The sequence below is a fragment of the Xyrauchen texanus genome, chromosome 10 (genome assembly GCF_025860055.1).
Source record: "Xyrauchen texanus isolate HMW12.3.18 chromosome 10, RBS_HiC_50CHRs, whole genome shotgun sequence".
NCBI lineage: Eukaryota > Metazoa > Chordata > Actinopteri > Cypriniformes > Catostomidae > Xyrauchen > Xyrauchen texanus.
Window position 1 is genome coordinate 12,972,524 of NC_068285.1, and position 16,989 is coordinate 12,989,512.

A 16,989-nucleotide genomic window follows, 5' to 3' on the forward strand; every position below is an offset into this window, starting at 1 on the left:
CAGACCGTACATGCAGCTGGGATTTTCCCGCATGCGCAGTGACACGATTTAAACGTTTTCATACATTTCAGTGTGGACGAGCAACTTATGGAAAACTTGAAAACTTTAGTGTGGACGGAGATCGTTTTGATACGAAAACGATGTTTTCAAATGTATCCGGATTAATGTAGACGTAGCCTGAAATGCTCGGTTATGCTCTCTGGCCCTTTAAGACTTCCATGTAAATCCCCATCGTTATGGTTGGCTAACATCGTGCTGCCCTTCAATACAGCCGTATTTGAAACGCAATCTGAAGAAAATGAACAAACTCCATAAGACCACAACATTTATAAAACTACATTTCATTATTACCATTCCGTATAACCCGCATCCAACACATTTCCTCTGAAAATATTCCCAATTCCCAATGCGCCCTAAGTCCTTGTGGTGGCGTAGTGACTCGCCTCAATCCGGGTGGCAGAGGACGAATCTCAGTTACCTCCGTGTCAGAGACCGTCAACCCACACATCTTATTAAGTGGCTTGTTGAGCACATTACTGCGGAGACATAACTTGCGACTCCAGGTGTAGTAGTCAGCGTCTTTATTCGTGTGCTCCCCAGGCCCCCCTATTAAATATTTATTAATGAAATAGTTCACTTATATTTTTGTGGTCCAATAGTGTTCCTTTGCCAAGCTTAAATAATATTGTGAATATGCACACATAATGGAGTGGGCTAAAGCAAACAACTGGTAAGCAGAAGGTTGCTGGTTCAATCCCAGCCAACACCATTGTGTCTTTGAGCAAGGTACTTAACTCCAGGTTACTTCAAGGGGGATTGTCCTTGTAATAAGTGCACTGTATCGCTTTGAATAAAAGCATCTGCCAAAATCATACATTTAAATGTAATGTAATGCAATCCACAGTGATCAACTGGCTTCAACAGGCCAAAGCAGAGACATCTTCAGTGCTTGTTTACACACAGAACGGCATGTGTTTCTCCCAGTCAGGGGCAGCAGAATGAAACGCATTTTTGTACCTTGGCCCACATTGCTGGAAACGCATCAAAACGATCAAAGACATCCATCTAGTGCATGTTTACAACAATTTAATATAGCACAGATGGGTGCAAAAATTTTCCAGGATGCCTTCAGAACAGCACAACAGCGAGAGAGCAAATGGGGGTATCCTTTTTATTGTTAGAATGTGACATCACGTCATTTAAAAGTGGTCTGAGATGAATGATAACAGTCAAAGCCGTTCATCTACTGTAGAAAAACATTTAAATCCATTTAGGAACATAAAGGTGTCATGTTTAAGTTTCTTTTGGATGAATCTCCCATGACAGGTCCTCTCTCCTCTTCACCTGTGTGACTGAGCAGCAGTGGGCGGGGCCAAGGGTGCAATGATGAAAAATAGGCGTTGAGGTCGTATTGAAGAGGCAGTCATATGCAGATGTATTTGGTCCTTGTGACATCACAAGTTCCACACATTCCAAATGGCCCATCTCTATGTAGAATCTGGTTTAAATAAATGCTCTTTTTCTGTTCAGTTCTGAAACCTACAGTATGTTTTTATAGTACAATGACCTCTTATATGTCAAAAGATCAAACAACATTTTATTACTCATACCATGAACCCTTTAAAAATCTCACCCACACCTATCATATCATAATTAACATCTGCTAATAATCTAAATAGGTCTGTTTTACAAACATTCTAAATCATAAACGTCTCAAAGATTTTTATTGACATCTGAGTGTAAAATGATTGACGTATTACAGAGGAGCAAACAACCTAAAATAGAATAGGCTACATCTTCCAGATACACAGTAAACACACATCAAATAGATTTCTGGGTGATGTACATGTGCTATCAGGGTAATGATGTGGGATGAATAGATGAAGCCATCTGATCATAACTAAATTAATATTCATGAGCTATGCCTTTGCCATAGTAGGGCTCGTAATTTCGGGGCCTCATGGTATGAGGTGTTTATTGCACCTTGTCAACCCTGTCATAAACTCACCGCAGCTTCACTCCACCTCTGCTACGGGACACACAAGTGCTTGCATGACGTAACCTCGATGTTAGGTTGCCTCTCATTTGACAACCAGATTAAAACATCTATTAAATAACAAAAAATGAACCCTCTTGACCACTCTACTTAACCTACCTTCTCGCTTTTGCGCAAACCTGAGTTCCATCACTTCTGTTACGAACATGAGACCACGCCCCTTTTTCATTGGCACCCCCTGGATTTATTTGTATTCTTGCCATTTTTCAAGAAGGAAGCCATGTTCAGAATTGCATACTACTATACTACTCTTACTAGATCTGCCATATACATGGTTGAAGTAAGTAGTAAGAGTAGTATGGGTAAAATGCCATATAGCCAGATATAGCTGTAGGCCGAGATCCAAAAAGTGGCGGGAGCTCCAAACCGCCAGCAAACATATTTACATTTATGCATTTGGCAGACGCTTTTATCCAAAGCGACTTACGTGCACTTATTACAGGGACAATCCCCCCCCCCCCGGAGCAACCTGGAGTTAAGTGCCTTGCTCAAGGACACAATGGTGGTGGCTCTATACAGAGCCTCAGAGGGTTTTTTTCTTTTTTTTTGCTCCCCTTTTCTCCACAATTTGGAATGCCCAATTCCTAATGCACTCTAGGTCCTCATGGTGGCGTAGCGACTCGCCTCTATCTGGGTGGCGGAGGAAAATCTCTGTTGCCTCCGCGTCTGAGACTGTCAATCCTTGCATCTTATTACATGGCTTGTTGAGCACGTTACCAGGGAGACCTAGCACACGTGGAGGCTTCACGCTATTCTCCACGGCATCCACCACAAATCGCCACTCGCCCTACTGATAGTGAACCACATTATAGCGACCATGAGGAGGTTACCCCATGTGACTCTACCCTCACTAGCAACTGGGCCAATTTGGTTGCTTAGGAGACCTGGCTGAAATCACTCAGAACACCCTGGATTGGAACTCACGACTCCAGGGGTGAGTAACCCAGGCCCTGATTTTTCAGGCTTTTGCTGTTTTGATAAATGGTAAATGGTCTGCACTTATATAGCGCCTTTTAAACCTTAACAAAAAGCGCTTTACACTGTGACACATTCACCCATTCACCCATTCACACACACATTCACACACCAATGCCATGCAAGGCACTAACCTGCCATTAGGAGCAACTTGGGGTTCAGTGTCTTGCCAAGGACACTTCAACATGTGGAGTCGTGTCGGCAGGGATTCAAACCAACAATCCTGCCATTAGTGGCAAACCCGCTCTACCAACTGAGCCACAGCCGTCCCATAATAATATGTGATAAATATGTGAGATGCTGACGTTTACATCACCAACATTTCATTTTACCCAATGACAGACAAAAGCTTTTGCTAGTAATCACCACTAGCAGTGAATACGTTTATGAGTATTATTTGCATAGCCATGTTTAATTCATGATCAGTGCTCTCTGTCTCTCTTCTTCTGGGAAGTTTTCCGCATTTAGAGGTATGGCTGAAAAAATTTGATTATACTCTCCAACCTGGAACATCAAGGTAAAATGGATTCATCAACTCATCCTCAGACTGATTTCTGCTGGTTAATAGCAGGCAGCAGTGGAAGGGTCAGGATTGAGAATTTGTGAGACTCCATATAGATCTAAAACTAGAATAGCTTGCTCTAAAGTCTGGTTCTGGATGATGATTTTTGGACATGATACACTGAAAACACCTTAGATTTGGGTTTAAGAGCCACATTGCATTGACCTGAAGTGATGGATTGCATAGATGATTGTTTAAAGGTCCTGGCTGACCAGAGGAGAATAAGTTTCCCCATTACATTTTGTAAAGCAGCATTTACCAGACTTTATAGTTTTATTTAGTTCATTGGTTATGATTTAATTCATTAACAACTCAAATATGCTCAGAATCATATTATTTAACCCTAATCCATTTTTGTTTAATTAACAAAGTCATTGATTGGTTCCACAGGTCTCAGCTGAAGAAGAAGAAGAAGAAGAAGAAAAAAGAAATAGTTGTGTAAGCCTTCATACAAAAAGAGCATTGCCAGAGACATAAGCTAAACACACTTTATGAGTTTATTTGGCACAGGTATCATACTGCACCCCCTGGTGTTTGATACAAATAAATTCTGTATGTAAGTATTTTTGATTGGAGGCATTTCAGGAAACATAAGAAAGCCAGATCTTTCAAAAAAAGATGTTTTTAACAGTGTTGTGTATTTTTACTGTAAAACTCAGAGCACCAAAAGTGCTGCTTAACCACTTGCAGTGTTTGTATCCACATGCTGTGATATAGCCTTCTTATCTCTCTGTCTGCTTATCCAAGGGCCCATACATTAACATGCTATCCACATAGCACAACGGTAACAAGCCCTAACCTATATTCTTTACAGAATAGTTTATCTTCAATATTGCATGTGATACATACACACACAATACAATGACAACTAAACATGCACAACAAGTACACCCTTAGTGCTATTATAAATTACAGGACAGTTGTATCTTTTTGCAGTTATGTTTTTTATTGCTAAAGGAAGTTGGTGCAAAAGTAGAACTACAATAATTGCATTATTTCCAAAGTAACACTGCTGGCAATTCGTATTCAAATATGAACGTGCTAAAATATACAGTATACATACATACACCTGCACTTTGCTTTCGCACACTCACAAAGTACACTTTAATACATGCTCTCGAGAACACAAACTGAGATGCGATGAATCAACAACATCGGATCACAATCTTAATTCTTGAATAAAATCAAGAGTAATGATTGAATACTCACCTAACTACACCTCCAGAGAAAAAGTAGTGCCATGACTCTTCCATAGAACAATGTCTCAAGCCGACACATTCATTGTTTTACTATAACAACATCCCACCTTGAAAACAAATATTGTGTAGCATTAGAAAACTCCTGGTATATTGCTCTGCATGCTTCTTGTGGACAGCTGATTTACCTCACGATCCTCAAAGTGGCCAACAATTTTAACCCACATACTTCACACAGCACTTAATCAAACAGCACAGTAATAAAATAAACAACAGAGTAATTAAAAGCTAATAAATGATACTAAATCATTCTACCCTGGTTGAAGAACCGGTTTTCTCAGAAGTTCTGAAACCACTCTGGAGAAAAGCGTCTGCAAAAAAGAAGAGGTACGTGAATTTACGAAATGAACGAATAGTTGGATGATAAAGGTGATCTTATCCACCTATGGACCATTTTAAGGACTGTTTGTTGGTTTAAGGAAGTGACATCTTTGTTCCTTGAACACTTCCTGCTAGTTGTCATACTCATTCAAAACAACAGCGGGAGGAGCTTCATTCATTGTGACTTTAGCACGATTAACGTTACGATTGTCATAACATGTCATTATTTATATATGGATCATGTTGTTCGGAGGCTGCGTACTCCCTGGATGCCTGGAACTAAAAAGTGTTTAGTTCTCAGAAAAAGCAACCACAAATGGACGCATGATCCGCATCAGTGAGTCAAACATCTGGAGTACTAACACCTGTAGTGCACATCTTATGTCTGGTTGGTGAACTACACTTTTGCCAATTAAAGTATTATTTTTTATTTAATAATTAGAGCTCTACATTTAGTCATTTAGCGGATGCTTTTATGCTAAATGATTTACAAATTATGAACTTAAATCCTTACCTTGTCCACCGGTCGCGCAGACATCTTAATTGATTATAATCGGAGTGATCAAATATTCCCAATCTTTCCGCTGACTAAATAATTGTGAGCAATTGAGCATCAAAACAACGGTACAGTTTCATCGCCTCCAGGGCTGGAATGGTAATCTGGCATACCGGGGATTTTCCCGGTGGGCCGACGCAATTTGGGGGGCGATCGGGGCAGACTGTCCATCGGGAGAACCGAGCGGGCCGAACGGGCCGCGATAAGCTAAAATGAGCCGCCGCGTTATGCAGAACGGACCACAAAGCGGTGCCGCGATATGCAGAAAAGGCATACCCCCCCCAACCACTTTTGGTTCAAACTTTGATCCAGTTGCTATGTAAAGTCCCGGGCCGATTTCTTTTCCCATTCCAGCCCTGATCGCCTCTCTCACATAGGCACTCAGTATCAACAACACGTCTGGATCATTCACTTCAGGTAAATATTTCATGTTCCATGAGGAAATTTGTTAACTTTATTTATGGGATCTGGTAATGATACCAGAATTGCTTCAAGACAAGAAGCATTATTATTCCCTTGTTATTGTTTACATCCTTGGAAATATCTACAGGGAGTCAAATTTGCATCAAGGAAAAACTACCCAGAATTACTTTTTCATGAGAGAGAACTAGACCTAACTCTAACTGTTGTGCATTGTTTATATAGGCCAGCTACTGAGGCTCATTAAGTTGCAGAATATTGATGTTGCGTTATCCCTTTTCTCTCGCGAGGTTACCACAAGACAACAGTGTTCTTCATATGTTGCTCGAAACAGGAATCAGGGCAGTGGTATATTCGTAGGCACTGACCGCATGCACGATTCCTCCTGATGGGATTCCCAGGTTAGCACAAGTACATCGCAGAGATGTCTGTTTTAGATCCTTTCATCTGGAAAGCATCTAACATCTGCTAAACATCTCAAAGACATCGACTGGATGTCTCTTCGACATCCGGGTGAAAACTTCTCACAGATGTTTCGCAGATGAGCAAACAACCTAAAAACACGTCTCCCAGATGTAAAAACATACATCAAATAGTTGCATTTAATCGCATATATATAATAAAAAATATTCAGATAATTAAAATGCTTTACATTCTTGTGGCAGAAGAGTTAATCATTAATAAGACAATACAAAAAGCGGCTTTAGAATACAATGTATTGTTTACTACCATATTATTGATCATAAGTCAATCATTGTCACACAGTTCACAGCAATCCATTTCACAAGTGAATTTGTCAATCAGAGATTTATTATGAGGGCTTGTTTAAGGTCCCGTCAATGTACACCTGCGTCAGACATGCTTGTGTCGCGTCTCGGGTGTGTTGCGTCATAAGCATAATATTTTTAGGTCAATGTTTCCAGTTAAATATAGTTTAATACTCAATCTTTAAACACATCTTGAGATCCCTTAGTTCGAATTTGCACTCAATCGAGTGTTTTTGAACGCAAGAACGTAACGCATGTCTGTGTTGTGCTGTCTGGAGAAGGGTTGTTTTGTTCACTATATAAACTGCATGTTGCCACAAAGCTGAAGTTTCACTTACTGCCCTCTGGAGTAAACATATGGTACTACTATAGTATATTTTTCAATATTCTAGTATGTTTTTATATCAAAGTACTTATATGAGTTTCCTGGCCTTTGTGTGACCCAGGAGAGAGCATATGAGGTCAGAGGCCACAAAGAGCACCCAGCTGTAACAAAATAATGATGCTAAGGACCTTGAAACACAGTTGAAGATAAGGAGTAAAAACAACTAGTGGTCAAATTAATTAAAAAGATTGACTAAAGCCAAGTTTCTACCAGTAAAAAGATATGAAAAGGCTCTGTGAGATAATGGTGGCAAATAGTATCCATTGGTTACAAAAATAATGAAGGGGCGTAGAAATGAGGTAAAGACCAGATAACAAACTGTATAGAAGAGGAGGTTTTGGACTAAGAGAGTCAGAACGGACAGCTGACCGGTCTCAAGTTTGCTGGAGTTCAATAAACTACAACTTTGGCATCTGGAGCCCTGGACTCCGAGAGTTTTCTTGCATTTTAGAGAGATTAGTCTAAGATTTTCCTCGACACTACAAGCTTACATTTCTCAGGAATCATCCATATTACGATCCGGGGGCAGTGCGATTAATTGCGTAAATTTTTTAATGCGTTATTTTTAATACAATTAATCGCACTGAATTAACACGTTAAATCTACAGCCCTAATGTTATGACAGAAGAGGTAGGATAGGTTGGATAAATATAATTAGAATAAGCTGTGTTTTGCACATAATAGTTGCTCAACCAGGCAGTTTTAACTATTCATGAGATGGATAGCCTGTGGAAAAAACTGTTCTTGTGCCTGACGGTTCTGGTGCTCAGTGCTCTGAATAGGCTATTTTAGCAGTGTGGTCAATTTGATAGCCCAATATTCATAATTTATATTGCAACGACATAATGGAATATTAATATAATGCAGTAGTACTGCAATAATACAATATATAGCAATAAGGACAAAATGTCTTTTTTTTCTTTCATCTTTATATGTTTTGTATGCACTAAACACTATAATTATGTTTTTGAAAAAAATGTCTGAACTTTTTTTTCAGGTGGAATCATTTACGTTGCCAGCTCATTGCCACGTGCCATACAATGCCCGTTTGAAACTGTAATAATCTAGTATCTAACGATCCTCGCCCCGCCCTCCTTTTAGGGCATACAGGGGCGATTTTACCGTATTTAAAGAAGTGGAGTGCATCAATAAAATTTTGTTCAAAGTGGGTGTATCCCTTTCAATAAAATGCACTGACTATGTACACAGTGTAAAAAATAATAATAATAAAAAAAAGATAATTAACCAAATTAAAAGAAAATTAAAAACCAAATTTCTATGTGCACTAAAAAAGTCATGCATATATCAGTCAGGTTAAAGTGAGGTATCATTATTGAGTATAACGGGTCATTCATTTCTAGAGCATTTAATGTAACGGTGTAATTTTACGCATATCGTGGCGTAGTTTTGCGACCCTCTTCAGCCAGTGGTGGCCTGTTCGTCACAACGCGGTGGCCCGTTTGAGCGTATCGTCGCCGTTTCGGCCCAGTCTCGCGGGCGGTGTTCTGACAATCTGTCCTACCTCTCAGAATGTGCTTCCAACATGCGCAATACGTTTTCTAGCATATCTGAAGACACACCCATAATTTTGAGCTACCTTGCCTTAAAAATCACGAGTTTGGGTGAAAATATTTTTTTTAAATCTTGCTGAATAATAATACAATTATATATAGTATTTTATTGCAAAAAAAAAAAAAAAAAAAATCTCTCAATAATTAATCTGTATTGTCTGTGATAAAAATATACGCGGTAGGAATTTGACGGTTATACAGCACCTGTACATAACTGTGTATGTACGTGTGTTTGGATACGGTATCTAAATATATATTTTTTAAATACTCTACGATATTTGAAATCTACTCAAATTGAACGTTATTTTGCACAAATAACTTGTCGAGTTGTGTAACTGACAAGACATCATTAAAAAACAAGTTTTTATACATTTATTAAGGTGGTATTTCATTCTGATGGGGTATCTCAAGCTGACAGGATGTGCTACCCCTGATTTTACATCATTCATTAAGGCGGTTTTTAATATAAATAGTAGCTCATTCTGAGAAAGAAGCACATTTTGTTAGACAATATGACAGCTTGAACTACCGGTAGCACATCCTGAGATGGTAAGACAGATTGTCAGAACAGCGGCCCACCGGGAAATGTCCCGGTTCTCCCTCTGGTCACTCCGCCACTGTTTCTGGGTTAACTGCGCAGACGATATCATATTAGGGGCAAAATGGCATTATGGATGTCTGAGGATCTGTACTTATGCACTGCTTGGATTCCGTTTGCGACTTCACACAGGGTACTTCGGTACTGCATCCAAAGGGGCGTGTACATAAACGATGCATTTTAAGAAAAGGGGATAATAACTGTTCGTTTCGAGACAGACAGCTGTTTAGGAGGACTTCTGTATATTTAACACTATTTTGGGGGGTGGGAAGAGGAAGAATGAAAGAGGCCTTCCAACGGAGTGGTCGTAAACATGAACGGTGCACTTTACATTTCGTTTTTCCAAGGCCAGCTGGAATCCGCACTGGAGCAGGTAGTGCACCTCGCCGTTCAGGAAATCACCAAGACTGCTGGGGCCACTTTGAATTCAATGTTACTGGAAACGTCCACCAAAGAGCAGGAAAATCTGCGTTTGAGGGCGACCCTTCAGTCCCGGGAGCTGAAGTACGTAGGCAAAGGGAAAGGCAATGCCTCTAAGGGACGAAAAGGCACGAGCGATGGAACAAAGCAACGCACCCCCAGTCTGAGCACTGAATGTCGCGTGCAGTCTGAGACGCTCAGGCGTGAACAGAAAGGGCGAGCAGTTGGTAAGGTTATTTGTGTGTACTTGGTTAAAAACGGTGCTGTAAATAAACATAAGGACGGTAAACGCGTAGCTATTCTTGTAAATAATATATGGAGGCGCTTATAATAATAATAATAATAATGCAAACCAGACTCTGTGGGTTGGTGCGCAGTGACGGGGTTTATAAAAACAATACGAATCACCATTTTGAACGGAAGGAGGAAGTCAAAATAAAGTCTGCTCGTGCACCCATCTATTCAATTCCCTAATGTGGTTAAACGCCCCTATTATTTAGAAACTTCAGAAACTATTATTTAGAAACTATTTAGATGACGCTGTTGTTCAATTCAAACCACATGATGAGTTTTTAGTTCAGTTTGTATTTTATTTAAAGTCCAACTTGTATGTATCTACACAACATATGTTCCATGCTATTGTTTATGCTGTTGAAAGGAACAATGTTTTTAAGACGGGAATGAAAAAAGACTGAGAGGGATAGACGGACGATAACTGAGATGGCGGGAAAAGCCGATAACCGATGAATCGGATGATAGTTTTTAGAATACATTTATAGAATGTTAAAAAAGAATCTTATTCTTTCCTTTTTATGACGTGCACAGACAAAGAGTTCTAAATTAATAAAACCCGGATGCAGTTTTTTCAACCAAAAACTCCAAAAATAACCTAAAATAAAATTACGATTTGATGCAAAACATGTGATTTTCAAGTATTAACAAGCCCGTAACACACCGGGGACTCTTATTTCGAAGTGGCGAAATGATAGATAAACTATCGGCATCGATTTACGCTGATAGAGATTGTTCCAAAAAAAGCAATGTTCGGCACGAATAATCCGTTAAACCGATATATCGGTCTACCTCTAGTCTCATGAGCTTTTAAAAGGTCCCAGATCACCTTTTATTTTCCTCAACTTGTGCTCTCTGGGTTTTTTTTTTTTTGTCTTCTGAAAAGTTTTGGTAACGATATTTGTAATATTTTGTCAGATGAATGATTAATATCATTTGAAACAACAATAAAATCCATTGAAGTGACTAAGTCAGGGGCTTGGGTGGCTCAGCGAGTATTGACGCTGACTTCCACCCCTGGAGTCGTGAGTTTGAATCCAGGGTGTGCTGAGTGACTCCAGCCAGGTCTCCTAAGCAACAAAATTGGCCAGGTTGCTAGGGAGGGTAAAGTCACATGGGGTAACCTCCTCATGGTCGCTATAATGTGGTTCACTATCAGTAGGCGAGTGGCGATTTGTGCATGAGTCTCCACATGCTGGTAGTCTCCGTGGTGTCATGCACAGCGAGCCACATGATAAGATGTGCAGATTGACGGTCTCAGAAGCAGAGGCAACTGAGACTTGTCCTCCACCACCTGGATTGAGGTGAGTAACCGCGCCACCATGAGGACCTAGTAAGTAGTGGGAATTGGGCATTCCAAATTGGGAGAAAAGGGGATAAATAATAAAAAAAAAAGACGAAGTCTATTGCTCACAGCCTTGTTTTCATTCCCATCAAAATTTTAATATGGAGCTACTCTGACTGAAGGGGCGGTCACACTACACTTTGTTCTCCATTCACTCCGATTGAAACACATCTGAATGCGGGAGGCCAGAAACACAAGATCGTGCAAAGAAATTTCGTACTACGCCGCATACCAGTGTTCAAGCTTGGTGAACTCTGAACTGCGAATCTGGATGACAAGAGAATGCATGGCCAATAGAAGATTGAAATGTCGCACACTGACCTCTTTGCACAATTGAAAGGATAGCCAGCCCTACATATTTCAAAGCTGCATGTTTTGTTGTTGCTTTGAAGTGAGTAGATGTTAAATTTTAACATTTGTAGTATAATATGTTTTGTTATTTGTGAAGTGTTATTTATTAAAACCAGAAGCTCTCTGTCATCATGTCATATCCTTGTCCGTTGCATTGCCTGAAAGAAATTTGCAGTCTGAAAGCCTAGTGAGACTGCCCTCTTAAAGTCTGTACTTTGCTTTAGGGGCTGTTTTTATAAACTGGTCATTTACTCTAAGGGAGGAAGTGTGCAAGTCTACCATAATTGTTTCTAGGAGTTTGCAGAGGAACAAGGCTTGGTTTCGTACTGCAGTTGCCAGTTGGTATGCTTTGTCTTTGTTGCGAGCGGATTCATTGTAGGAAGTTTATAATGTCTGGTCTTTGAAATTATTGTTGGTCAGCAGTCTTCGGGCCTGAGTAGACATGTGTACAGAGGTGGTTTGGACCCAGTGTCTGTATTGGGGATGACGCTTCTGTTGTTGAGCTGCACTTTAGTGCTGCTTTTCGTACCGCAGAGAAGGGAGTCATGGGGAGGGTGCCTTTCCCTTGTGTTTTGTCCAATGGAGGTGATCAGTGGTAGCCACACATACCCAATCCTGTGGAGGGTATCCATGGTTGTGGTTTGAGGGGTGGGGTATTATCATGAGAAGACTTCACACAACATAGACAAGGGACTGCAGACAAATGGAAAAGGAGCACAACAGAATGGCTGTGATCCAATTTTTGTTATAGCCTATAAGATGGCTCAAGAAATAGGCTTCTAGTGCACACAAAGTAGTAGAGTTTTGTTCAAAAGGAACCTGTTCAATCTGTTTGATATGGATACACTCATGGAGTCAAGTGAATCAAGATCAGACAGACACAAGCATTAAACTGATCATCATAGTTATATGGCCCACAAAATCCTTTGAGTAGAGAGCATTGGCTTACATGGAATCTGTTAAATCTGGAAATGTTTTTATTATTATTTTTCCAATAAAATGGTCAAAACATCCTTAAACCAAGAAAAAATTACTTGAAGCAAAATTACATAAGTTTTTAAGTCTTGATTCTAAAGCGATCATAAATATTTGCCAACGGTGTTAGCATACATTTGACTTAATTTTGTTGGATTTCTCAGAAATCAAGACAAAATATCTTCTGTCATTTTGCATTTTAAGTAAACGCATCTTGTTTTGAGTCTGCCGAGATATTTTTACGGGCAATCAAGACAGAAATACCTTGTAAGAAAATTATATTGTTTAATTTATATGTGTAGCTGTCGTAAGTCAATATAAAACCAAAATTGACCCTATTTACTGTACTCACTTAATACACATTTACATTTATGCATTTGGCAGACGCTTTTATCCAAAGCGACTTACAGTGCACTTATCACAGGGACAATCCCCCTGGAGCAACCTGGAGTTAAGTGCCTTGCTCAAGAACACAATGGAGGTGGCTGTGGGGCTCGAACCAGCAACCTTCTGATTAACAGTTATGTGCTTTAGCCCACTATGCCACCACCACTCCAACATTCTTGGTCTTATTGTGAAATATTAATTGTACATGTTATTCCATAGAAAAAAAATGTTTAGTCTTTTTAATTTGTTTTAGTCTTTTTTTTATTTCTTCTCCCCAATTTGGAATGCGCTCTTAAGTCCTCGTGGTGGCGTAGTGACTCGCCTCAATCCATATGGTGGATGACGAATCTCAGTTGCCTCCACATCTGAGACAGCAATCCATGCATTGTATCATGTGGCTTGTTGAGCGTGTTACCATGGAGACGTAGCGCATGTGGAGGCCCGTGCTATTCTCCGCGACATCCACGCACAACCTGGCTTAAGTCACTCAGCACGCCCTGTATTCAAACTCATCACTCCAGACGTGGTAGTCGGCGTCGATACTCGCTGAGCTACCCAGGCCCCATTTTAGCCTTTTATCACAATGTAGTAATTGCTCTGCTTCTGAGGCTACGTCTACATTAATCTGGATACATTTGAAAATGGCATTTTCGTTTCAAATCGATCTCCGTCCACACTAACGTTTTCAAGCGTTTTCCATAAATTGTTCGTCCACACTGAAACATATGAAAATGTTTAAATCGTGTCACTGCGCATGCGGAAAATCCCCGCTGCATGTACGGTCTGAAATGCAATTGTCCTCGCGTTCCATCGCCGGACACCAATTCCGAGTAAACTTCCATTCGCCTTTGAAGGAATGCAATGTGAAGGTTGTACAAAGTAACATTTATTTTTTTAACAACGCTCTCAAAGTTAGTATCGGGCACAACAGCACCACTATAACACAGGCTGCCATCTTGATTGTTTTGGTTGGATAGATAACATGACTAAAAATGCGTCATAGATTTCCAAAGCATCCGTTTTCACAGTCCACACTACAACACAAAAACAGTGTTTTTAAATTGATCCAGTTTGGAATGCGTTTTCAAATGAAAACGTATTAGTTTGGACTAGGCCTAAAATGACTTGGTTTTTAACTTCTGTCACCAAGCCTTTCTTACATTTCTACCACTTAGCCTACCTCAACCAGCTGTCATATAGAGACTGCTTTTCGCAATGCACTCAATTGCCAATTGATTAAATCAAGTCCTGTCCTACATTTATGTTTGCCATTTGAATATCCTGTTTCGTTTAGAAAGGCATCAAATTGCATGAGTAAAATGGGTTGCGAATGCTTTTGCATATCGACTTTTAACTTTACAAATGAATGTTACTACAACAACCATTGATTATTCTTCGTGGTTTTGGGGATTCCCATTATGTAGCTTAATATTGACATGGATTACATGATAATTCAATCATACAAGTCATCGATTTGTCTAGTTCAGACTAAAGAATAGAATAAAATTAAGTGTTTACTTTGCAACTAAATAAAGGATGCCTATTTTTATTTATTGTAATTTAATTTTAATAGGAAAATGCTCCTGCACATTGACTTAAGAATATATATATATATATATATATATATATATATATATATATATATATATATATATATATATATTCTTAAGTCAAAATATATATATATATATATATATATATATATATATATATATATATATATATATATATATATTTAGTAGTGAAACAAGTGATTTATGTTATTTTTTTAATAAATATTGCTAAAATGAACACTTATCTTGCACAATATTTACTCAAAATGCACTTAAATATTTGAAATTAAACAATGTGTAGTATTATTATTATCATCATTATATATGTGTCAGTGTATCATTATCTAAACATGATAACATTATCTGAACAGGAAAGCAGTAGTTTGCTGGCATGCGTGGACTATTAGATGTAATGTTGTTGAAAGAGTATTCTTATGGTCTAAACAAAGTGAGCTCCAAACAGTCAAGTGTAGAATGGAGAGGACTGCATGCTGTGCATTTTAAAGGCCTTATTGCTGTAGGGAGGTGTATGGGAATGCCATTACTTGGAGGGCCTGAAAGGTTCGTGCTTGCACCCATCATAAAATCTGAACCTGCAGCATTTTCCTCCAATTTACTTTTAAACCACCAGCACCCCGTCGCCATTAGTGACGTTTTTGCTTGTAACTTCAATACAAAAAATAAAACATCAATGCAAATGTCTAGGATTTGCTTTGGGGTTTTCTTTCCCCTAAAGTTTGTGTTAAATGTATTAATAGACTCTTTTATACCTGATGGGTCTTGTGTATTTTGTGTGGGTGTCTTTATTTGTCTGCCATATTTCCGCTTAAAATTACACATTTCTTCATATTCTTTGTCCATTGCTGTCAGATTTAGCTTGTGTATATACAAACGTTCAAAAATAAGCCACAACACTTTCACCACTGGTATGAGAAATAATGTCTTTATTGCATCCAAATGATTTAAAAACTGCAAAACTGTCCTTGAGGCAGATTTTTTTAACCCATGAGGAGAGTAACTTTTATGTGACATTTTAAGGCTTTCACTGAAACGAGTAGCTGATGTTTTGATTATTGCACATGTAACTGCTAGTTGCAAGGGAAAGTTCACAGACCCTTCGCACATGCAGAGTTTGTAGAATTTTCACCATAGGAAATATAAAGTTCTTGCTGAATAATAAAAATAATAGACCAGTTGAGAAAATGAAAGAAGTATGTTCTGATTTCTAGCCCAAACCCATGACAAAGAAAGAAGGCAAACGTAAAAGAGTCATTATTCTGATATATACCCAATGATCATGAGCTGCATTTCACCAACAATATTAGACCGTTGGAAGCAAATGTTCTCATTGTGTCTCTGGGTTTCATTCATTATAAAGCTATTACAGCAACACCGCAAACCTGGACAGCAATACTACTATTTGTCCAGAAATTGCGTTCATCAAAATTCTTCTTTAAATGAATTTAAACCGTTAATTTGGTAATTCTGCTCAGAGAAGCAGGGCCAACATATTCTAGGAAAAAGCATTTGTTGTGGCATTTTAGTTGAATTGCGTTCAGATCTTTACACACTAGCATAATTGAGTCTCTGGATCTGAGCATTTGCATGCTCAAAGTAAGCAGCGAAAAATCTGTTGGTGTGATTATCGTAAATGTCAGTCAGTGGTCTTATTGCATGCATTTCAGTGCAGCATAGAACAGAGACATTTTAAAGGCAACAAAACCATTAAAGATCGTAATATCACCGTAAATTACTTAATAATGTAATGTCTCTACTCTGTGTCTATTTTAAGGTCAGTTAAAAGCTGTTATGGAACACGTGCTGGAAATCGCTGTTTGTGAGCTGACCAAAATTGTGGAAGATAGCTTTGACGACTTGCTCGTGGAGTTCACCAAGAAAGAGCGGGAAAACCAGATACTGAAAGAGCAGCTACAGGACGAGAACAAATTGGAGGACAATGAGGTGGTTGCTGCGGAAACGGAAGACTGTGAAAACGACTCTGACTCTCCGAGCAGTTCCAAAGTGGAAAGGCAAGAGTCACAAGGCGTGCCGGACCAATCATCACCCCAAGAAGCATGGGGAAAGGAACAGATGGAAACTACCAATGGTACCAACTATTTTGCTGTTATCTACTATTAATAAATTGATATTATGATCAATCGATAGCATTTGTGGCATAATGTTTTTTACCACAAAAGTG

General features: G+C 39.1%; 1 protein-coding gene across 2 annotated transcripts in view; it reads left to right on the forward strand.

The window, feature by feature from the left end:
* The first annotated feature begins 9,664 nt into the window (after positions 1–9,664).
* The window catches only part of LOC127650920 (zinc finger protein 449-like), a 451,526-nt gene continuing 444,201 nt past the window's right edge, over positions 9,665–16,989 (forward strand). The window contains exons 1-2 of one of the 2 annotated variants that reach the window (XR_007971482.1): positions 9,665–10,114; positions 16,582–16,896. Coding sequence is in view for 1 of the 2 variants with exons in the window: in XM_052136577.1 (XP_051992537.1) it covers positions 9,781–10,114; positions 16,582–16,896 (649 nt within the window). In the remaining variant the exon portion in view is untranslated. The remainder of the gene's footprint in view (positions 10,115–16,581; positions 16,897–16,989) is intronic. The other variant, XM_052136577.1, reaches the window with a different exon arrangement.